Raw genomic sequence first — 24,971 nt, forward strand, 5'->3', positions numbered from 1 at the left:
TATATCTTGTAAAGACCCTGTTGGTTTTACTGCGAAATCTTGCCTTTACATAAAACCACAAGATGTTTAACAGTTGTTTAATGTTCAAAATCAGAAATATGAATGAATTAACCTGCCACTTGATTAATATTTCAATACATAATTAAAATGTACATAATTTTAAAAAAAATATCAAAATGAAGACACTTATGTAAAAAAAAAATATGAAATATTGTATTAAATGTAATAAAATCGGAGCTTTTTCAAAAGAGTCCTCTAATAATGGTCAGGTTTACATACACACAAGTGTCAGTATGATAATAGACCAGTTAAAATTATCAAACTGTTGCATATCTAGATGATTTATAGACATACATGTATCATGTCTATTTCTCTGACTCGGAGTGAACCATTTATTAATTTGAAAGTGAGGCCATGCAGTGTGTAGAATATAGAGGTTGAAGAATGCAATAATATTTTGTAATTAAAATATCTTTTTTTTTAAGTCTAATTAAAACACTGTGTTCGGACATCTCTTTATTATAATTTTCTCTTGTTTCCTATGCTTCAAATTTCGTCCATACAGAGAGAAAACTTAATCCGGCAAAGCTTCATTCCTCCCTCTGTGCTAAAAACTGGCTGATTTTAGAGAATTTTCAAGTTGAACACTCACAAATTAGCAAATGATTCCTAGTAATATCACAATAAGATGCCAATCACCATAAAATAAGGCACAAGCTCAATGTTAAACCCTTTATTATGGTTCAAAGTTCACTTGGATGTCCTTGGTGTCATTGACCTTTGACAGTGCAGTTGTCAAGACTCCTACTGTGGCTTTCTTGCCATTATGTTGTTTCCATTTTGTAAACATATGATGTGCCACACCTCGTATTCCCTCCTCCCTGAAGTACTGGATATAGATCTGTTCTAGGTCAGTGTCGCTTACATTCAGGGTTCGACCTGCATATGAATTACAGACTTAAGATTTCATATATTGATATAAATATTACTTACCAGAACTTCATTTTCACAGGTTTATGCATAAATAAAGATATTGCAAACAGTGTTTTCAATAAGAGCCGGCAACCGGCAAAATTAACCGCCTGTACGAGAAATTTTGCCGGCTATTAAATTTCCGTCACTGGGATTTTGCTAGAGTTTGTACATGAAATCCGTAGATTTTTATCACGAATATCTACATGATCTAGAGTAACTTCCCTTGAGTGCGCTCTTTTTCATCGAAGTTTGATTTGATCCAATACGTACGGTACTACAACTACTGAACAAGGCTACAGCTACAACTTGTGAGAATAAAGTTTAAAGAATAATTTTTTAATGAATAATTCCAACCTCATATAAAATTCACAACTCAACGATTGTGATTTAACTTAAGCTTTACAGGATGTGATCAAGATTATTGAGAATTTGGGGCTTCATTGACAGAAGCGTCATGTATCTACGGCCGGTCTAAAATGTCGAACAGGGAAATAAATGTTTTTTTTTAAATATTCACTGTCACTGCACAAGCTAGGTCAAGATTAATACAACAGCAATTATTTATATCTAGGCCGATATAATAAGACCTTACGAATAAAAGTCTTAATTGCTTAATCCTAACTGAGATGTAGGACAAGGAATTCTTACAGTATTTCCTCAAACTGAAAATGTCAAATTTTTAGACCTAACAAATAAAGTCTTAATTTTTTAATTGTGGCCAAGACGTAGGAATTCCAACAGAATTTCCTCAAACTGAAAAATTAATGTAAACTTTGTATTCTCGTTTATTTGTGTTAGATCTCTTGGAATACAGGGAAAGTATTTACCTTTAATTCTAAATGGCTTTATAGGGTAAAATTTGATAATTGATAGTGACCGAAATGTGAAAAAACATGGTACTTTTTATAGGCCTGAGAGGTAAAAAAAGTAGTCAAAAATTCTAATTTTCATTTTAGGCCGGGGGGGGGGGGGGGGGGGGGGGCCCCCCCCCACCAGGGATTTGCCCTGGACCCGCTGGGGGCCTGAGGCGGCCCCCAAATCCCTCGCTGAGATTGGTTTCCTGCTATTCCAAGTATATTTCCTTCTATTGAAAATCTTATTGAAAACACTGGCAAATGAACTGTAATTTACATAATATGTATCACATATGAAAGACATCACTGGAATTCTGTAGACATCACCATCTCCATTTTCTTACCTACTCTCCGCCATGATTTACCAATCATTGTAGTGGCTTTCCTGATGTCCTGGTCGTTGGCGAGTCTGGTGGAACCTAGAAATACACATCAAACTGAGATCAACAAGCGTGCATAAAATCATCAACAAATCTGAAGTGACTGTGGAATCTAAAGCAATCAATTTGAACCAAAATTCTAATCATTTTTTTTTTCATTTTTATACTAAAAACAAAAAAAAACATGAGTTCATGGTCCATTTATATCTTTTGAAAAAAATGAAAATTTATTTTAATTTTACTTAATTTTTTTTCTGTCTTACTCATATTTATTGTCTGTGATCAATAATGAAATATTGTCTGTGATCAGTAATGAAACATTGTCTGTGATCAATAATGAAATATTGTCTGTGATCAATAATGAAATATTGTCTGTGATCAATAATGAAATACTGTCTGTGATCAATAATGAAATAATTACTGAGAATCTGTTGACAGATGTCGGTGATAGGTTTAGCTGCCTCTCTTGGTGGATCCTCTTCCGACGAGTCTGACGAATCAGAACTCGTGTCGTTCCGTCGCCTTCCTCTACGACGTCCTGATGTCTGATTTACCACCATCACATTGTTGTTTCCAACTTGTACATTTTTTGAATTATGTATATGTATTGAAGTCTTTTTTCCAATGAAACCTTTTTCAATTTTGATTGAGCCATCTTTGTTTATCTTTGTCCTTGCACCTATTCAAACAGAATTCAAATGTTTAAATATCAAAATAAAATACAAAATGTTTCTCTGGGATGAATTACAAATATGGCAGACCACATAACAAATTCCTTTTTGAACAATATTGTACAAGTGATATTTGCCAGGGACCGTGATACAATTCAAATCCTCAGTATGGATACAACTGTACACTATGGAATATTTCACCATCACTGTAACAACCAAACTTATATCACCTGAATTTTAAGGAGTACATCCACATATGTGAACATAAGAAGCAGAAACCACACAGATTTTACCAACACAATATGTTTATGCTGAATAAAATATATACATGCATGTACACATGTAAAGACTGCATGAGTACATGGTGGGTTATTTTTGAGTAAGATTCCTTGTTGTCCACTTACTGATGCAGACATTTCTGTTTATCTTTTCTCTGTCAATAAATTCTGAGAAATGTATCGGATCTTTGTTATGACTGTCCTTTGTCACTGAATTCAGTGTAATGTATCTATAATATCCTCTCACACACTTTAGTGGAATGTAACCTAATGATTATAATTATACATACCCTCTGCCTCGTCACGCCCACTTTCTGAAGTAAACTCCATACCAGGGCTTCCCCCATATCCCTGATCATTCATCCCTCCTGTGACCACCTTAACATGTTTCATAGCCTTTTCCACCTGGTAGAAAAAGGAAGAGAATTAATCTTTCACATACAGGTGTTCATCCATGCACCAACATATTCTTTATATATTCAAAATCTAATACATCATACATGTGCAAAATTTCAATTAAAATGAACAATAAACATGATAAACCTGCAGTCTGCATAAAAAAAAAATATGAGAGCTTCATACACATGTATATATAGGATCTCCCATGATTTGTAGTTGGATATGATTTTTATCCAACGAGTTGTGTGTTTTTTATCCCGGAGCCTTGGCGAGGGGATAAAAACACACAACGAGTTGGATAAAAGTCATATCCAACTACAAATCATGGGAGATTCTTTTTATCCCATGTTTAATACTTCACATCCAATGTTTTACACTGTTTTATATAGGACTCCACTTTATTTTACTTCATCACTCTATTAATGCAAAAACCATTGTGACGTCACAACTGCACTTAACTGTGGAATATGAAAAATTTATCCAATGAGTCATATCCACGGGATAAAGGGGTAAACATGGGATAAAAATATATATCACATATAACACATACCTGTCTCATGGCCTCTGCCACAGTTCTCTCAGCATCAACAGGTCTGTGCTTGTTTCTTTTTGACATACTCCAAGATATTTCTCAGCATAACATTTCTTATCCTCTAAATGCCTGACAGTGACTGATCCACTTATTCCAAAAGGAAGCCAAACACACTAATAAAACAGCTTCCTGTTAAAAAAATAGTTCAGTTAGCATAGAGAGGTACATGTAAGGAGGGAATGAATAATCTAAATGAATCTAAACATCTCCTTAAATTAGGACAGGAGGGACAAGTAAAATTGGCACTACTTCTTAATAATCTCCCCCTTGAAAAAGGGAATGGCTCTTCATTTGAATAAATCTGAATCTCTTTTACCTAAGGATGTTTTGATTGAATTTGGTTAAAGGAAGAAGATAAAAAAGTGAAAAGTTTACATACAACAAACAACATATGACATACAACTAGATAGACCGATGCTGGACACTTAAGTAGATCAGTAAAGCTCACTTGAGCCTCTGGATCAGGTGTACTAAAAAGTTAACAGACAACACAAAACAGACTAAAGTCAGACTCTTAATGATCAGATAAAAAGACTTAAGTGAGGTATATTAAGGCTTCTTATGATTAATTTACTCAGGTTATTTTCAATGCAACTTTATTTGCATTCATCAAAATCTTCAATATCCTGCTGGATTGGATCCACATTGTTTTGCTACTTAGCATATTCTTCACTTGATTCCAGTGGGGGCCTGTCTAACTAACATGTTATTTATCAATTATGTCTCATCACCAAAATTAATTAGGTCAAATAATTTATTATAACAGAACCAAGAAAATTCAATTTAAATGAGTCTCAATATTGTGTAAAGTGTACTTTTAGGAGAGAGTTACTTAAGCTATAATTATCATTTTAATTACAAACTTTAAATGGGTTTCCTTTAAATCATACTTTCACTTGAACGTCTTTTGTGCATGGTATCTACTATAAAGTTTTTACCAATAACAAATCTCCCCCTTTTCGGTAGAGACAGCTTACCAAGCAATCTGTCTGAAGTAAATTTCTTGAATGATCGTGTAAGAAACTTTTTATCCCTGATATTCACATCATATAACTTTACTCAATGTCTAGATACGGCAATGTTTCCAAAGGGATTTCCAACTTCCAGTTCCAGCTCAATATTTGACGTTATGGAGGAACTAACCAACAAAATCGAAACTCAGCGACTTCTTAATTCCGGATACATACCCCCCTTTTTTTAATCTTTACGCAAATATTATTTTGAGTACAGAATAATTAAAAAATAATTGTTTCGTGTACTGAAATCATATTGATGCTTAATCTCCACAAATGAATTAAAAAGTCGTTCTACTAATATTTGGTTTTGTGTGTTATGTTGATAATGTAAACAAACATGGCCGACAGGTATGTCTGTTACGAATGAATTTCTAATTTTCTTATTTTACTTATTAATTCCACTTGTTTAGCTTTGGAGCTAAATAAGGAATATATTTTGTAAATGGCCCAAACCATAGATAGTTCTTTATGTATACGTTTTATTGTTTATTCATCAAAGTATTTGAGAGTGATTTGGAGAACACCTTAGAATAAAAATTTAGGTCAAATGGTTAACAGGTTAAAACCATTTACTTAAGTAAGTTGTTTATAAACAGTTTATCTAGAAGTTAGATATAAAGAAGAGCACTTATGATCAATTACCTCATAAGGATGGACTGTTCAATCTGTTCAGTACAAACATTTTTGGATCATCACTGATCATTGTGAAAATTGAATATATCTATGATTCTAGGGAATCCCTGAAAGCGGAGAGTACACAGAGTCAGGAAACAGACCAGACAGGAGACACGTATCAGTCACATGGAGCCTCAGCAGTGCCACTCACGGTGGTGTCTGCCTACAAACATTTACGGGAGTCTGGAGAAGGCACACACAATGTTCCACAGGTTTTATCAAACAGCAACATTATTAATAAATTATACATCATTTTTTGATTAGGTTTAGATATATATCAGGCAAGGCAGACTAATGTGGATAATTGTTTTCACGTTAATGCAGTGAGTTGTTTGTGGAATTATAATATTGCCATGATTGCCTGAGAATACCAGTAAATGAAATATGAATCATTATTGACCTGCAATAATTTGTTTTCTTCAGCTTCCATCCCACAGATTCCAATACTCTGTGTGGCATGATCTTAGGGAGGCATGTCTTACAGGAACAATGCTGAAAGCCCCCAGGGTCAGAGAAGGTAATCACTTCTATGTAACAAACTATAATCAGCCTTTTCATTGGAGTAACAAATTCTAGGATAAACATTTATTCCAAGAGATGCACAACATATTGTTAAATTAATGTGTTTACATTCTTGACTGTGCTCAATCTCTTAAAGAAAGATAAAAAGCTATGTAAGTTTCTGCTACACTTTAGGTAAGAGTAATCTACTGTAGACGACTAAATTTTCTAATGACACCTTATTTTTGTGAGATTATTGTTTGGTATTTATAAGCAAAACAAAATTTTGATGAATTTTATTTATTCTCTTTATAATCTTTGATAATAGAATTACACATGAGATTGAAATTTTCGTGAGCAGGTGATCTCGCATAATTATGTGAAAATAAAGTTCTCATGAGTAAAAGGTGATTTACATTATCATTTGTCTAAGTCATGCTTTGAGATCATTAAAGTCAAACATCATTATCTTGAACTCGATCAGATCAAGAAAAAACTTAGAGATATCCGAGGATTGCAGATATAGAGGGTAAACTACTTAAAAGAATAAGCGGTTGGGACTCTGAAATCACTTCGACATATCCATGATCTTTGAAATATTGGTGTCGAGATACCGAACTTCAATTGTGTATGACTTGGAATTTACATATGAAATTAAATTATTAAATTTAATACATGTTGTTTTAAAGTTTAAGTTTCAAGAAAATTTGAGGAATTTAATTTTACTCTAATATTGATTTGAAAATTTACTGGATGAGAGAGGTACATCAGTATCATCACTAAGGCTCAGCATTGCATAGATTGTCTTCCAAACCACAACAAAACTAAATGTTTTATATCAGATCTTATGTGTTGGGATAGAGGAGTGAATAAATGTATTTTCTCTGGAACAAAAATAAGCTTCATTTTCAAATAAATCAGCAAGTATACATCATTTAGCATACATTTTAAGCTGAAATTGGTTTTAAACGCTTGCCTTTGACTGTGAGGGCAGCACTCGCTGATCGTTTTATTACAAAAAGCAGTGTGATTCAGACAACATTGAGACACTGGGGACTGTCTCCTCCACAGGCATTTTACATTACCGGGTACATATTTTTCTTATTAAATAAAAGTATAACCCCAAACCTAGCATGATTAGGTAAGTGGTATAATTGTTTTTAATAAGAAAAATATGTAATGTGAAGTGCTTGTGGTCTCCTTCAATTTTTTTCTTTATACATACATGTACATGTATTTCAATATTTATTTATTTCCTTGAATTAAAGTGGGAGTTTTAATGTATGTTTAAATTTACAATTTTTAGCAAATGTTTTATAAGAGTTTTGTTTTCCACTTTAGGTCCCCCAGAAAAAGACAAAGCATTCTATAAAATGAGAGATGAGGAAGACAAAGTAATTCACCATTCTCGTACAGGTGCATCGAGGGACTCCTACAGACATACAATGGAAAACTGGGAGAATGCTAAAGTACACATATATTTACTTTGTTACAAAGAAAAATGTTCTATGTACAATGTGTTTTTTGGATTCAAGGATAAAGATTTTAAAATCACTGGTTAAAAGAGTGGCAGATCCTCTCAACAGAATTATTTTTTGTAAGATTAAAGATAACAATATTCAGTTTCTCTATTGTAATATGTGTTGTTTTTTTTTTAATTTTTAATTTCCTGTTTTTAGCTGCTGTACGTTGCATCGCGTATATTTCAGTAAGATTATTGAAGAGCTGATCAGCCATTGTCGCCTTTGACGTCACAGGGTCACGTGATCGCTATCTAATTAACTTAGATTTTTAATTCAGGGGTTTTCATTTGAGTCAATAATTGGTTAATTAGCGCGATTTATCCACAGTAAAAACACAGAATTTATAAATTGTGGTCATAAGGAACGTAATACGCTTTTAATTTCAAATAATTTAGAAACATGCGATAAGTCCTTTAAGTGTGCTAATGTAAAATCACTAATAAAGAGTGGCAGATCCTCTCAACAGAATTATTTTTTGTATAAAGATAACAATATTCAGTTTCTCTACTGTAATTTGTGTTTTTTTTTAATTTTAATTTCCTGTTTTTAGCTCCTGTTAAGTGTGCTAATGTAAAATAACTGGCATTAAGATATGAATTCAAATATTTATGATGAAAATATCACCAATTCATGTTTGCTCTATGAAATCTGATATAATTATACTAACATCATTGAACATTTATTACTATTTTTTTTGTAGTCTGTCAGCCTATGTTACCAGGAGTTACAAGACTCGTACCAGAGATCTAGTTTTAATGCCATCCTGGGGAGACTACAGAACGTGGAGCATCTTTATCTGACCGACAACACCATACAAAGCCTCAAGTGGAAGTCATTTCCAAAGTTAGTTCCTCTCTTAAATTGAGATTGGGATTTTATATATATATTTTATAGGCAATGATGCGTTCAAGAGTCATGAACTCTGTTTTGATACATTTTTCATAAATTTTATTGAACAGGATGGGTATTATCAATCAAACTTCTCATCAACCTTCAGGATATGTGTTACTGAATCAGAAAAATTGTATATTTATGTGTGCAGAACTGTATGATTCTTTTTTTCATGTTTTCAGATGTGAAGTGTTGAACCTGAATAATAATTTCATATACTCCTTCTCGGTGATTGCTTTTACTTTTTTTTACTTATTTTGATACAAGAAATTTGAAAAATGATTATCAAACAATTTAGACTTTCAAAATGATATCAAAATGATTTATTCTTTAATGCATTTTTTTATTCATTAAACTCTTGTGTGTATTAAAGGATTAAGTATTAAAATGAAATCGTCACCAGAACACCTCCATGCATGTAAAACCAATATACAATATATGTTTTTTGGTCTTTAAATACAGGAACTCCCCTCTATACCTCGGATCCGCTCCTTAATGCTGGAGGATAATGACATCCAGTCTTTTTCTGGCCTGTCTAAGCTTCGGTCCTCTCCTATTGAGGAACTGTATCTCAATGGAAATCCTGTAACCTTCACAATCAACTACCGACCAAAGTAGGTCACTAACCAGAGTTCTGTGAAATCTTAACATCTTGTAGTTTAATATTCGGTGTTAATGGAATTTATAACGGATTATCTTCATTGACTTTTACATGCATTGACTGATCAGCATTTTTAAGACTTGTTACAAAATTATATATTGTGATTTAAATCATATAATATTAACAATTAAAATCAAATAAATCATAATATTGCGAAATGAAACAAATTATTTTTTATCAATTATATGTTATGATTTTACACCAATTTACTCACAGGATTTGGAATCTCTTAGAGTCAAATTAATGAAGGCTTGCTTGAACTACTTCAGTATATTTTATTTATCTGTAATTCAGTCATTTTCATTTTAGGGTTTTCCAGATTTTGACCCAGTTAAAGGTGTTGGACGGAATCCCCAAACTCCAATCTGACCTTGAGTTTCAGTCAGAGGAGAGGCTTCCTACCAAGTCTTCCCAGTGCACCATACTATGAAGGTTTCTCAAAGAACATTTAATGCAACACCTATTATGTAACTTTTCATAGACATCCTACAAACCAGGGAAAGCAGATAGGCTTCTCCCAGATTTATATAAACCATCCAGCAAATGTGATCAGGCACATGTAAATAAAATTGACAGCTTAAGCCCACTGCTGAATACATACATGTACATGTATAACACACACAATACACTTTATCTGTGGTATCTTTTGTATTACAAGTACATATACAGTAAAACACAGTTACAGCAAATATGCATATAATGACTATTATTATGCCTACAGTGAACCGATTTTCATTCCCTGTGGTTTTATAACTTAAATTTCTTATACTTAATGGACATTATATAAATGGTGATGTTTTGGAGGGTAACAATCGAAATTGACACCCCAAGGAAAACCATTGTCAAATGACTTGTTATCGGAGGTTGACAATGGTTTTCCAAGGGGTGTCAATTTCGACTGTTACCCTCCAAAACAGGCACCATTTATTTTACTATACTGAATGTGTAAATGATTTAGGATTTCAGCACATTGCAGATTGTTTAATGCATCTAAACCACTCAAATCTTAGTATTTAACATGAAATTATAATAAAACATTACGTATTGAATCGAAATTTGTCGTCCCTGGCACTTTACTACAAGAGTGTTTTACTGTATATAGATGCATTTAATTTTGTCTGTGATATGTCGGAAAGATCAGATTTGCTGAGGTAATGTATATGCATTATCATGACTGTATATACTTACCTAAAATATTAAGGTAGGACTTGGTCGCTCTCCCTTTTTTCTTAAGTTTAATTTTACAAGTACCTGTATATTAAATATTTTGTGTAAATCTTTTTTTAAAAAATAGTTGTGCATGAATATGACATTCCCTCCACTTTCTCTATTTAGAACATTTTAATTTCACTTTTTCTTTGTGCAATACATTTTTCATTCTGCCCATATCAACCATATAGACATGTATGCATTTAGAATAAAACTTGTCTAATGAACATTCTATATTTATATGAATAATTTACACGATATTGTTTAATACTTACTTTCCTTGTTACATATCAAGCAATGTATTGTTGAAAAAATGTTAACTTTTAATTAGACTTTCATTTTGACATGCTGGTTTTGTCAAAACAACCTCAAGTTCCCTATTAATAAATTGATAACAACAATTTTCTTAGCTCTTACTTCTTCACTCACACAATAGCAGCAGCTAGTCAAGACTGCTGACAAATTGGAAGACTGGAGTAAATTTCATTCTTTGATTTGTTATAATGTCTTGCATTTAAAATTTCATTTAAAAAAACAAAATCACATGAGAATTGCTCCATGTACTTTTATTATGCGTATACTAAAACACCGGTTAAAAAAAGTTCTATTTGACCACCTCAAATCTGTGCTGAATGTTATACACTCCCACAGACTGGTTAGCTTGTGCATCATAGTCCACCCAATCTGGATCCTGTAAATTAATAGTAATACTATATATAGCACAGCTAGGAATACCAAACAGGGATCCTATAAATAAATAGTAATACTATATATAGCACAACAAGAAATACTAAACAAGGGTCCTGTAATAAATAGTAATACTATATATAGCACAACTAGGAATACTAAACAAGGGTCCTGTAATAAATAGTAATACTATATATAGCACAACTAGGAATACTAAACAAGGGTCCTGTAATAAATAGTAATACTATATATAGCACAACTAGGAATACTAAACAAGAATCCTGTAATAAATAGTAATACTATATATAGCACAACTAGGAATACTAAACAAGGGTCCTGTAATAAATAGTAATACTATATATAGCACAACTAGGAATACTAAACAAGGGTCCTGTAATAAATAGTAATACTATATATAGCACAACTAGGAATACTAAACAAGAATCCTGTAATAAATAGTAATACTTTATATAGCACAACTAGGAATACTAAACAAGGGCCCTGTAATAAATAGTAACAGGGTTCTCCACAAGGGGTTTTACCATGGCGGCCCGCCATGGTTAAATTTATGTGCGCCATGGTTAAACGAGCTGCGCCATGGTTAAAATCGACGGCAGCCATGGTTAAATTTTTATTGCATTTTAGTATTTACACCTACTTTTTAATGACTTGAGTAGTTAATTGTGTTTATACTACGACTGATATGCATCTCGCATGCCTCGAAGGAAAGCGGACTGTGCTAAACAAACACAGTCGCTGATCGGCGACTATGCTGTGAAGCGTGACAATGGAGGGTCAATCAGCTAAAGATCAATATCTTGAGAATTAATTATCCTGTAACTATACAAACATGTAATTTCGGGAAATTCCATCATGTTCACTGGTAACAGATCATAACGAGCAGTAGGTATGCCCAGAAAAAAATGAGCCCTTTCAAAATTCCCTATTCTTTGTATTTAATCGATTCCTCATTCTTTGTTCTTTAAAAGTATATAACTTCATTATCTTTCTGATAAAATGTACCGTACGTAAGTGCCAACCGTCGTCTTAGTTTTAAAGTTACCTCCCGTTTTTATGAAACTTCGCGTGGCGCTATTTTTAGCACGGACACGTGGAGGAATAAACAATGGAGAAACTCAGCGAAAATGCAATATGTAGAAAAAAAATAACGTTTAGAAAAAGACAGAAGAGAAAGCAAAATTACAGTAATGCAAATTAATGCCCCTGGTTATAATAAGTTACTTTTACCATGTATGCCACCAGTAAGTTTTCATAGATCATGCATAGGCACTCCCCAGCTTAATTGTTAAAAAAATATATCTACTATTCTATAAACATAACAAGGCATGAAACTAGCCTCCATGTTGGATTCCGCTTAGGGAAAATTAGTATTAAAGCATAAGTTTTATCAAGACTTTCTTTTATATTGAATATTTTCCCCCTTTTCTTATTTTTCTTAAAAAGTTAAAAGGGGGTGACCCCCCCCCCTCCCCCGATAGATCTGCTACTGTCTTCAAGACTGCTTATATATATATATATATATATATATATATATATGTATATATATATATATATATATATATATATATATATATATATATATATATATATATATATATATATATATATATTGAAGACTCGTCTGCTTAAACGTGCCCCCCCCTTCTTTCGCCCCTATAATTTTGCCATTACATGAATATACTAATACTATGCAATAGAAAACAAACCTAACTTAATTACGATTGTCCTCTTTCAACTATATATTTTCTTGTCAAAGAATTGTTGTTCAGTTGAACCCCCCCCCCCCAACACACACAAACACAAACACACTGAAACAGCTTTTTATAGACCTGAACATGTATTATAAAATCTTGCAAGGTCTTATTGGTGTAAAATTATATTTATTTCACGGTACATTCGTTCGTTATGAAAAACAGCGTTAGCTTACTTTGAAGGTAAACGACGATCGAATTATCTAGGCCCCCATAAACCTTTAAGTTCCGGCCGAGGAGACCTGGTTTGCAGAGAAATGTTAGAAAACGCGTGAATGCCACGAACGTACTGCAAGATTCAACCTGATTTGATTTTATTTCAATAAATGACAGCTTCCGATGTGTGAGAAAAGTCCGACTTAGGCGAGAAATTCTCGCTATTAGTCAGAAAGTGCCCCTAAGCGGAATCCAACATGGAGGCTAGTTTCATGCCTTGTTATGTTTATAGAATAGTAGATATATATTTTTTTAACAATTAAGCTGGGGAGTGCCTATGAGATCATGCAGTTAAAAAAAGCTTAGGCATTAGTAGGATTTCGGCTTTCGTTTGTTTGTGTGTCTGTTAACTTTTTTTTTTTAAAGTACTACCAATTCATCAGTTTTAGTCATATTTAAATAAAACGTTTTATATAAAGGCAACATCAATTCTGTATATCAGTTTTTGAAAACTGTTGCCATGGTTACTCTATCAAAATATTATTTTTAAATTCCTTCAAAATGTTTTTACAGTTTTGGACCAATTTTGGTACATTTGTAGAGTAATTACATTTAAGATACATAATCCTTTTTATTTTTAATTTTTAAGCTTAAAAAATCATTGGTTATTTCAACTTTTTGTGCTGCAGTGGTTAAGTTTTGTGAATTAATCAATCATTGATTAATGAAGGTTAAGGAAGTCTGACATGCATTCGTGTTTTTGGTCGCATTGTGCCTTCGCGCAGCTTCCTCCATGGTTAAATTTTCAAATGTGGAGAACCCTGAGTAATACTATTTATAGTATGGGGGGAGGAGGGGGGTTCATGATTTGAACAAAATTGAATCTACACTAACTAGGGATGCTTACATATTTCTTTGACTAACTGTGGCTTTTTTTCCTACAAGTTTGAACTTTTATTGTGGCCCCATCCTACCCCTGGGGGTCATGATTTGAACAAACTTGAATCTACACCACCTGAGGATGCTTCCATATAAATATGACCAATAATGGCTTTGCTGTTCTTGAGAAGAAGATTTTTAAAGATTTTATCCTATAAACTCCTACATAAAACTTTGATCGTCCATTGTGGCCATAACCTACCCCGGTGGGTCATGATTTGAACAAACTTGAATCTACTCCACCTGAGGATGCTTCTATATAAATATGACCAATCATGGCTCTGCTCTTCTTGAGAAGAAGATTTTTTAAAGAGTTTTCCTAAAAACTTGTATGTAAAACTTTGATTGTCATTGTGGCCCCACCCTACCCCCGGGAGTCATGATTTGAACAAACTTGCATCTACACCACCTGAGGATGCTTCCATATAAATATGACCAATCTTTGCTGTTCTTGAGAAGAACATTTTTAAAGATTTTTCCTATATATTCCTATGTAAAACTTTGATCATCCATTGTGGCCCCACCCTACCCCCAGGGGTCATGATTTGAACAAACTTGAATCTACACTACCTGACAATGATTCCACATGAGTTTCATCTTTCCTGGCCCATTGGTTCTTGAGAAGATTTTTAAAAGATGCCATTAATTTTTCACCATTTTGTAATTATTCAGTGATGATTTTGTGAATTGGCCAAAATATCTGAAAAAGTTCAGGGGTCGAGGGGCTACAAAATATTGGCTTCAGCAATCCCAAAGTAAGTTTAAATGAGTGATGAAAATTGTAGTGTGACAGTTTTTTCAACAACTTTTACATCCTGACCAGGCTGAATGAACTGCCGTGCCACTGAAAGGAAGTCTGAATCAACCCATTAGTTTGTGTTTAACTTACTTGCAGTTCTGGATGATGCAGACTAGATGAAACATGGACGAAACAATTTGAACTTTTTACGCGGACTAAAATAGAAACGGGTTGCTGCAAAAGTAGAAAGTGCTGAAATATCGGAAAACACTCATTAATATCGGATTCTTGGATTCAAATTAGCGGAATTCCGCTAAATATCGGAACAGAATCATCAATGATTATTTCCCCTTGGAAGAGGGAGTGGCCCTTCATTTGAACAAACTTGAATCCCCTTTACCAAAGGATACTTTGTGGCAAGTTTGGTTGAAATTGGCCCAGTGGTTTTTGAGAAGAAGATGAAATTGTGAAAAGTTAACGATGACAAAAACGACAGACAACGGGCAAATTTCGATCAGAAAAGCTCACTTGAGCCTTCAGCTCACGTGTGCTTAAAAGGATCCTGTAAATACAGTCAAATCTTGAACTCGATGGGACCAATAAAAAAACTTCGAGATATCCGAGGATTCAAGATATCAAGGGTAAAATACTTAAAAAATTAGTAGGTGGGACTTCAAAATCACTTCCACATATTCATGGTATAGATGGTTTTCCATCAAGGTGATTTAAGCAAGAGTTATTCCCCATGGCCGCCATATTGTAGGTCAACATCCCCAGATCCCTTCATTGTTCAACCAAGTTCAATTTGTTATTCTGGGCACTGAGGTGAAGATAACACTGTTTTTCTTATGAATATATGTTTGTTAAAGCTTCTTTTAATTCATAATTTCAATATTGTAAATATTTTTTACCACATATTTCTGGCATGCATGTTTAAAATTGGTTGCTCAACGAGGAAAATTCACTTCTTTGACCTACAAGATGGTGGTCAAGGGGAATAACTCCAAGTCAAAATACATCATAGGAAAACCATCTATTCAAGATATCAGTGTTCAAGATACCAAAGTTCAGCTGTAAATGATGCAGTTAATTATAAACATGCATAATAAGTAGTGTAGTCATTACCCCTTCATTGAAAGCTATTTCTGTAAACGGTGTCCCAGATTCTGCTCCCTCTGCTACGAATCCTGCCTACAAAATAATATAAAAAAAACCCCATAATTATCAAGTACAAATCTTGCCTACAAATACGGCACATCAGTAACACATCCTTATAGTTCCTTAAAACAGCATATTCAGTATTAGAAGTGCAAATCCTGACTAAAAGTAAAAGTCATAAGAAATTCAGTCTACGATAAAACACAATTAACACATCTATAACAAATTCTGCTATTAACGAAAAAATGTCATACCAGTAACAAAACTTGTATAAAAAGGAAAATCAGTAGCAAATCCTTGTCTTCAAATACAACATATATATAGTAAAACTTATTGAGTATGAACACTGATATAGGGAATTTAAGGATACAGTGAAGTTTTTTTGGATCCCACAAAATTCTTAACAATGCACTGTAAAATTTTACAGTTATATCGAATTCTGATAAAACAAATTTATGGATATGGCTAACTGATTTTGTGTGGAGGTTAAAAATAACAAAACGAATGTTTAAAGATCTCAAAATGTAAATTATTGAAGTGACATTATCTTATTTAATCATACTTGAAGAAAAACATGTATATTGTGAATTCACTTTATATGTACCTTAAGGAATTAGTTATACCAGTGTTTTTCCTAAGAAGCAGCTACCAGTCAAATTGACCACTTCCATTGATAAAAAATTTAATGTAATGATGTAATTGATGTAATGAAATATGAATGTAGCGAATTAAATTCACAGGTCCCAAAGACTTTGCTTTTACTGAGTTTTACTGTAACATATCTATATATTTACATTTCCAATAAATTTCCCCTATGATTCTTTACAAAATAGAAAACAGTTCATTTTCTCATGAACTACCATGAATGAGCATGAATATCTCAATTGTTACATCATAATATTGTACTTGACATCAAACTCAGCAGAAAAATAATGTTAATATAAGAAATGAATTTATTTTTTGAAAATTCATGAGGTACATGAACTACAACGCTTCACGCCGGCACATTTATCATGAAGCGCTAACATGCTTCATGAAATATGCCAGCGTGAAGCGTCGTAGTTCATGTCCTCATGAATCTTCAAAAATTAAATTCATTCCTTATACATGTATATACAACATAATAACAACAAATCCTGCCAATAAATGTCAGCAACAAAACAAGAACATGTTATAACATTGTAAGTTATATAATATAGTACATCACGGATATCTGTGACAATTCCTGCCAATACATACAACATATTAACAAATCCTACAAATACAATACATCAGTAACAAATCCTAAGAAAATTTGATATACAAACCCAATAACAAGCACAGGTTTGTGTTCCATGTCTGCTTGATTTACTTGTTGTGAAATGTCATGACCTATATATTATATTAATTCTTTAACACCCCAAAATTGATACTCAACAATATAAACACAATGCCAGTGAATTTCGAACATTTTTAAAAAGGTGCCTGTGGATTCTGAATTGGGAAAAATTGTCAAAATTTGGAACAAATTGGGAAAAACTAATATCACTGTAAATACTGGGTAAGCTAAATGAATTATGTCAATTTGATTACAGTATTTTAATTCCATATTTTGTACTACATTGCTTAAACACAAAAATGATCAAAGACTCTAAATCACATTTTGAAGAAAAGTACAAGCTAATTTAATTGGGAAAAATTCTTTAATTTTGATAAGGAGAAAGGGCTGATATTTGGACTAAGTTGGTGAAATAAAAATCACTGAATGCTCCTCTGTTCATAAATGTGATTATTTTCTCTCTTTGTTTACATTACTTCACATACAGGATAACAAAGATTTCTTGGTTCTGAGTCTGGTGTACTTACTCGTGGTGAGAAGTCTATTGGTTCTAGTCCTCTGCAATCAAACACAACCACTGTCGCAAACTTCCCACTGTCTGTCTCACAATATGGCTTTAACGAGTCTCTCATTATGTCTGTAAAACCAAAAGTTATGTAAAGGTGTCAACAAAAATGTATAAATCATACAAATATATTCTTAACAAATATTACATGTAAGTTGCTCTCTTGCAAATAAAAGGGGAAAGAACCTGCAAAATAAAAAATTTTAACTGACCACAAAAATGAAGCACAGAGGAAGCATCCAAACTAAAAAAAAAAGGACTGATAGTGTTCATTCCTAGAATCATGAACAAAGCAATGTCCAAGTAGGTAAAACTAAGAATTATTTAGAAGTGAACATTCTTTTCACTTTAATCTGATTATGCTTGGAGTGTAGCACAAGCTCTCTGTTATTTTTATTTAAAGAGCTAGACAATGATAGCTGCACCGATTAAATATCAAGAAACCCGAGGCCCAAGAGTGCTAACTCTGATGAGGAAGACATTTCCCAATGGACATCAAATGCTGTTAATGTATCATAATCTAATTTTGGTTGTAATTCATACATCATTTGATTGGATGCAAAAATTAGTTTACTGGTATATCGTACAACCTGTGTTGCCTACGTCACAATGACTTACATCATAAAAATGTATCAATCCACTTCACGTTACATTTAAAACATGTACAATTTGAAGGCATTTTTAAAAGAGAAACTGTCTTATTTTCTACACTTAATGATGGAAAATTAAATTATAAGGAATGAATTTAATAGCTACCCAAGTTATACTGGTCTGACCTGGGTTGAAACAGTTCATGCTTTTTTATAAACCGCTTTGCGATTTATAAAGTGTAAACTGCCCCAACCCAGGTTATACAGTATAACTTGGGTAACTATTATATTCATTCCTTAATATCTGACACAGCCGATATTTGGTGGAAATTGATTTTTCAACAAGTTACTGTATATTTGATTTACTGCATTTTAAATGTGCTAGATGTGAACAGATAATACATAAGTCATCAGGAGGGGATATCTTCTTTAAGCAGTTATTTAATAAACATCCTCCAGCCTTCTAAGCATGCAAGAACGACACACTCCACCAATCTTACATGTATCCCCCATCCCCTCTTTTTCTATATTTAGTATATATCACATATACTAATGACATACCTATATGGTTTTCTCTATGGCACAGTTTACATTTCATCACTAGACTAGCATGGCCTCTTCCCCCTTTTACCGGTGTGTTCTCCTGAAAATGGTCAATACATGCAATATGTACATCTGCTACTGGGTACCCATACATGTATCTTTTAAATGTATTAATATGCATAATATAAAATATTTAATGTGAAATGAACTAACATCAAAACAATATTACATCTTATACACAGAAACAAGAGGCCCATGGGCCACATCGCTCACCTGAGTAACTTTGGCCATGTTGTTCTTTACCAGATTTCCCCCCTTTTTATATACCTATTGTGGCCCCGCCCTACCCCCGGGGTCAAGATTTGAACAATTTATAATCTACACTACCCCAGGATGCTTCCATATAAGTTTCAGCTTTTCTGGCCCAGTGGTTCTTGAGAAGAAGATTTTTCTTTTGTATTTCAATGTAAAACTTGGATTCCCTATTATGGCCCCGCCCTACCCCTGGGGGTCATGATTTTAACAATTTAGAATCTACACTACTCAAGGATGCTTCTATACAAGTTTCAGCTTTTCTGGCCCAGTGGTTCTTGAGAAGAAGATTTTTTAAAGATTTTTCTTATGTATTTCAATGTAAAAATTGGATTCCCTATTGTGGCCCCGCCCTACCCCCGGGGGTCATGATTTGAACAATTTAGATTCTACACTACCCCAGGATGCTTCAATATAAGTTTCAGCTTTTCTGGCCCAGTGGTTCTTGAGAAGAAGATTTTTTTAAGATTTTTCCTATATATTTCAATGTAAAAATTGGATTCCCTATTGTGGCCCCGCCCTACCCCCGGGGGTCATGATTTGAACAATTTAGAATCTACACTACCCCAGGATACTTCAATATAAGTTTCAGCTTTCTGGCCCAGTGGTTCATGAGAAGAAGATTTTTAAATATTTTTCTTATATATTTCAATGTAAAACTTGGATTCCCCATTGTGGCCCCGCCCTACCCCCGGGGGTCATGATTTGAACAATTTAGAATCTACACTACCCCAGGATGCTTCAATATAAGTTTCAGCTTTTCTGGCCCAGTGGTTCTTGAGAAGAAGATTTTTTAAGATTTTTCTTATGTATTTCAATGTAAAACTTGGATTCCCTATTGTGGCCCCGCCCTACCCCCGAGGGCCATGATTTGAACAATTTAGAATCTACACTACACCAGGATGCTTCAATATAAGTTTCAGCTTTTCTGGCCCAGTGGTTCTTGAGAAGAAGATTTTTAAAGATTTTTCTTATGTATTTCAATGTAAAACTTGGATTCCCTATTGTGGCCCCGCCCTACCCCCGGGGGTCATGATTTGAACAATTTAGAATCTACACTACTTCAGGATGCTTCAATATAAGTTTCAGCTTTTCTGGCCCAGTGGTTCTTGAGAAGAAGATTTTTTAAAGATTTTTCCTATATATTTCAATGTAAAACTTGGATTCCCTATTGTGGCCCTGCCCTACCCCCGGGGGTCATGATTTGAACAATTTAGAATCTACACTACTTCAGGATGCTTCAATATAAGTTTCAGCTTTTCTGGCCCAGTGGTTCATGGGAAGAAGATTTTTAAAGATTTTTCTTAGATATTTCAATGTAAAATTTGGATTCCCTATTGTGGCCCCGCCCTACCCCTGGGGGTCATGATTTGAACAATTTAGAATCTACACTACTTCAGGATGCTTCAATATAAGTTTCAGCTTTTCTGGCCCAGTGGTTCTTGAGAAGAAGATTTTTAAAGATTTTTCTTATGTATTTCAATGTAAAACTTGGATTCCCTATTGTGGCCCCGCCCTACCCCCGGGGGTCATGATTTTAACAATTTAGAATCTACACTATCCCAGAATGCTTCCACATAAGTTTCAGCTTTTCTGGCCCAGTGGTTCTTGAGAAGAAGATTTTTTAATGACCCCACCCTATTTTTGTCTTTTCTTGATTATCTCCCCTTGTAAGGGGACTTGGCCCTTTATTTTAACAATTTACACTCCCCTTCACCTAAGGATACTTTGTACCAAGTTTGGTTAAAATTGGCCCAGTGGTTCTTGAGAAGAAGTTGAAAATGTGAAAAGTTTACAGACGGACGGACAGACGGACGGACAGACGGACGGACGACGGACAACGGGTGATCAGAAAAGCTCACTTGAGCTTTCAGCTCAGGTGAGCTAAAAAGTGCTTTATGTACTTTTCACATGAACATTTTACACACGAATTTCACATAAAAAGTCAGCACAATATGAGAATCTTAAACTTTTATCCTATGTTACAAACAGGGAGCTTAATATTAACACTCTTAAAATAGCTTTATTCCATCAAGATATGGATCTTAAGGTATTCCAATGTCATTCTTCACTTCACCATTAATATTTACTTTTAATCAATTACATCATGCAAATACACATGTATTTCTGAATTCAAAATTCAAATCATTAAGCTTTTACATTCATGTTAATTAGAGAAAATTGCCACTTATTGCAGTCCTTTGAAATTTGCTATAATCATATACAGTGTATTTAATGATGTTGAGTAATTCAGTTGGGAGGGTCAATTGACTCTGTAAAACCTACACAAAATAATTAAATGTGTACATACCCAAAAATCCCAAAATAGCTACTTTTTTCACAAATACAAATCTGAGAAAAAGTCTAAGTGAATTGAAGTTTCTTTTAATTAATTCAAAAATTTAGAATTATGAATATATATGATTCTAATGTTGTGTATACAAATTAAATTTCTCCATCCTTACATAATACATGTATTTACAGAATCACTTTATCAGAGGTCCTGGGTATAAATTGCATCTTTCACAGAATATTCCTGCATATTGAATGGATTCTTCTATGCACTGTTCATGGTAGCTCAGTCGGTAGAGCACTCCCTCCTTGATCGAGAGGTCGTGAGTTCGAATCTCAGCCGCGACTGACCTAAGTCGATAAAAAATGGGTAGCAACTGTTCCTTCGCCATGCACTTGGCACTTTGAAGTGAAAGTTGCGGGTCCTTCTGATGAGACCTTAAAAACCGAGGCTCCGTGTCACGGCAGGCGTTGATACAATGAAGATCCCTCACTGCTCAATGGTCCTGAGTGCCGAGTAAAGGTCAAAATTTGAAGCCCTTCACAAGTATATGGTGACATCTCTATATGAGTGAAAAATTCTCGAATGGGACGTAAAACAACATACAATCAATCAATCTATGCCCCAGTGCACACTATACCAAATCTGAACTGGAAACCACTGTTAACTTCAAGAGATATACTGTTGTAGAAAGTTTTTTAAATTCTTATGTTTGATCCTCCACAATAATCTTCTTGCAGATTAAATCCTTTCTTTCCTGATCTTCCAATGGCATTTAAAATTCTCAAAGATTTCATATATATATACTTATTACAAGAATTTTTCATGGCCAACCTCACCACGACCTTGGGACATCAACTTTTTCTTTAAAAAATATCTTTAATCAGGGTCATAAAAACCCAAAGGTCAAAAACAAACTGTGTCGCATATCAGTACATGTATCTACAATGCCTGCATCACAAATTATTACTTATGGCCCAAACAGAATTACTATCAGATTTATAAACATGTCTAGTGGACACAAAAAAGCAATAACAGACAGATAAAGTGTTTACATCCATGTAAGTCATCCTTTGTGTTTGAAATAATGTTCAAATTAATCTCAAATGCTCGTAAATTCTCTACAAATGTAAAACTCACAGCTAGACTTAGGTACTGGAATTCTGTTGTTTCTTCATTGCAGTTGCAACACTTCAACTGAAACAGTAATTATATAATTAAAATATCATTTTCTATTTATATGTTGATTTATTACATTTTCAACAGTGAAATACTGTAATTTATTTATTGAATAAAAGTGATATTCTGACACAGTGTGAAAGGATATCAAAATCATGGTATTCTCACAGTGTGAGAGAATATCAAAAGTGCAGCAAAACTCTTGATTTTCCTTCCCTTCACGAAGAGTGTAAAAAAAAAAAACTCCCTGGCCTATTATAAGACAGAGTAAATGAACCATACTGACAGAGACTACAACTGCCAGAGTTTCTCCAAATATATTGTTAAAAATCCATGTTTACAACGCTTTTCAATCTCTCAATCACTTAGCTATGACATCTCAACTGCTCAACTATGACATCACAGCCTATGACACTGTGTTATGAAAAGACAGAGGCAAAGGGAAAATCAAAGAAAATGTAATAAACAGAAAATTCAATGTTTTGTAGATGAATATGGAATTTATTTCACTCATGAGACAGGCTTCTTTGATATTTTCACTCTTGCTTCGCACCCGTGAAAATATCAAAAAGCCCTGTCCCACACATGAAATAAATTCCATATTCATCTACAAAACATTGAATGTCCTCTATATATCAACTTACTGATGAAAGAATGCGGAAGGGGGGGGGGACTTTTTTCTGAGTATAGCAAATTCTCATTTAGATGCTGGTCCCCACCCCACCCCACCCCCTTTTTTGTTGCTGTAAGGTCAAGCACTGGCAAATTGAAGGATTAAGGCAGTTAAGGTTTTTTTTCGCTTGTCAGAATTTTTGGGAGGTTGCCCCCACCCTTTTTGAAACTGTTGCTACGGGCCTGCAGATGCTAAAGTTATTTTTTTTTTTAAATCGATGATATGAATATGAATAAGCAGCTTTTAAACAATTATTATTGGTCCTGGGCTTCCAATTAAAAGTCAGTGATTGATATTTTTCCTTATATTTGGTCATCATGAAATGATTTGTGTCCAGCTATGTTGACTGAAGTCTGGGACCAAATTGTCTATGGGTCGAAATGTCGAGTTGCCTCGGAACATTCTAGAAAAAAAATTCCTTACCCGCAAGTACCATCGGAAGTCTTCTCCTTCCGCTCGAAAATTTGTCAAATTCTCCAAATCAGCTTTTATCTGTAAAGCTATTTTCTAAGGAAATCAAGTAAATATTTGTTATACACGTTACCGTCGATAGTGAAAGTAGAAGAATGAACAACAGATCTCGTGATTTCATAAATAAGAAATTATTACATTCAAGTCATTGTTAAAAAAATAATTGAGTAATTAAATTAGATAGTTTTTGGTGAAAGTAGCTCATAAATTCAAATAACTGAAGAGTAAAACAATAAAATAATATGATACGCACCACCATCCTGTAAAACGAAAGTAGAGCGGGGTTATATAGTCAGTCGTACTTAAAATAATTCGCTAACTGGTTCGATTGAATTCATGCATGCAAGTACTTTATAACCAAGATAATAAAGCAACGCTAAATGCTGGTAAAAAATCAATAACAAAAAAGTATCTCTGAGGATTTTGCAATGTTAATACGTAGTTTTGAATATATTGAAAACATTGTGAAAGTACATTAGAAGTGCTAGAACCATTTGTTGAATAAAACCAGGTTCTTCCAAACTGCAGTCATTATCATCAACTTAATTATAAAGAACTTCGACTTTAATTGGCCTAATACTAGATTCCAAAACTTCATATCTCTAAAACAAACAGAATCAGAATGTACGAATTTTCAACGATTTATGTTTACAACCATTCCTCACGTTACATTAAAGACCAGGTTGAACATGCACAATCTTCAGTTTCTTCAAAGAAAATTTTCATATTTTTTGTAATTAGTCATCTACAGACTCTACACACAAGTAGTCTAAGTTCATATCCAAAAGTTGTTTATTCAGGGTTGTCCCTGTGACTTGGGGAACTTCCCACCTATTATGATGTTTCCCCCCGTTATTTTGGTATTCCCCCTAAACTCCCCATTAGAGGAAGAACCCCAAATCCCTTCTACTTTTTTAATATCCCCTTCTAGTTCAATTCTTAAGGACAACC

General features: G+C 33.7%; 4 protein-coding genes across 4 annotated transcripts in view; 1 reads left to right on the forward strand and 3 right to left on the reverse strand.

The window, feature by feature from the left end:
• The window catches only part of LOC133175429 (protein unc-93 homolog A-like), a 243,937-nt gene that overhangs the window by 81,362 nt on the left and 137,604 nt on the right, over positions 1 to 24,971 (reverse strand). The window lies entirely within an intron of this gene.
• On the reverse strand, positions 64 to 5,258 carry LOC133175203 (uncharacterized). The gene is made up of 6 exons (XM_061310312.1): positions 5,127 to 5,258; positions 4,108 to 4,278; positions 3,449 to 3,563; positions 2,631 to 2,888; positions 2,174 to 2,248; positions 64 to 939 (listed from the first exon to the last, which is right to left on the reverse strand). Exons 2-6 carry the CDS (start codon positions 4,171 to 4,173, stop codon positions 737 to 739), a joined length of 717 nt encoding a protein of 238 aa, XP_061166296.1. The 5' UTR covers positions 4,174 to 4,278; positions 5,127 to 5,258; the 3' UTR covers positions 64 to 736.
• On the forward strand, positions 5,460 to 11,028 carry LOC133175431 (uncharacterized). Its single transcript, XM_061310539.1, has 8 exons — positions 5,460 to 5,513; positions 5,899 to 6,052; positions 6,264 to 6,357; positions 7,683 to 7,810; positions 8,565 to 8,707; positions 8,938 to 8,983; positions 9,218 to 9,369; positions 9,726 to 11,028. Exons 1-8 carry the CDS (start codon positions 5,503 to 5,505, stop codon positions 9,844 to 9,846), a joined length of 849 nt encoding a protein of 282 aa, XP_061166523.1. The 5' UTR covers positions 5,460 to 5,502; the 3' UTR covers positions 9,847 to 11,028.
• On the reverse strand, positions 11,171 to 24,303 carry LOC133175432 (CXXC motif containing zinc binding protein-like). The gene is made up of 7 exons (XM_061310540.1): positions 24,274 to 24,303; positions 23,973 to 24,056; positions 22,838 to 22,894; positions 19,111 to 19,192; positions 17,922 to 18,031; positions 16,044 to 16,109; positions 11,171 to 11,316 (listed from the first exon to the last, which is right to left on the reverse strand). Exons 1-7 carry the CDS (start codon positions 24,277 to 24,279, stop codon positions 11,230 to 11,232), a joined length of 492 nt encoding a protein of 163 aa, XP_061166524.1. The 5' UTR covers positions 24,280 to 24,303; the 3' UTR covers positions 11,171 to 11,229.

Source organism: Saccostrea echinata, unplaced genomic scaffold (assembly GCF_033153115.1).
Source record: "Saccostrea echinata isolate AGI-Se365-2 ecotype Australia unplaced genomic scaffold, CSIRO_AGI_Sech_v1 ptg000062l, whole genome shotgun sequence".
NCBI lineage: Eukaryota > Metazoa > Mollusca > Bivalvia > Ostreida > Ostreidae > Saccostrea > Saccostrea echinata.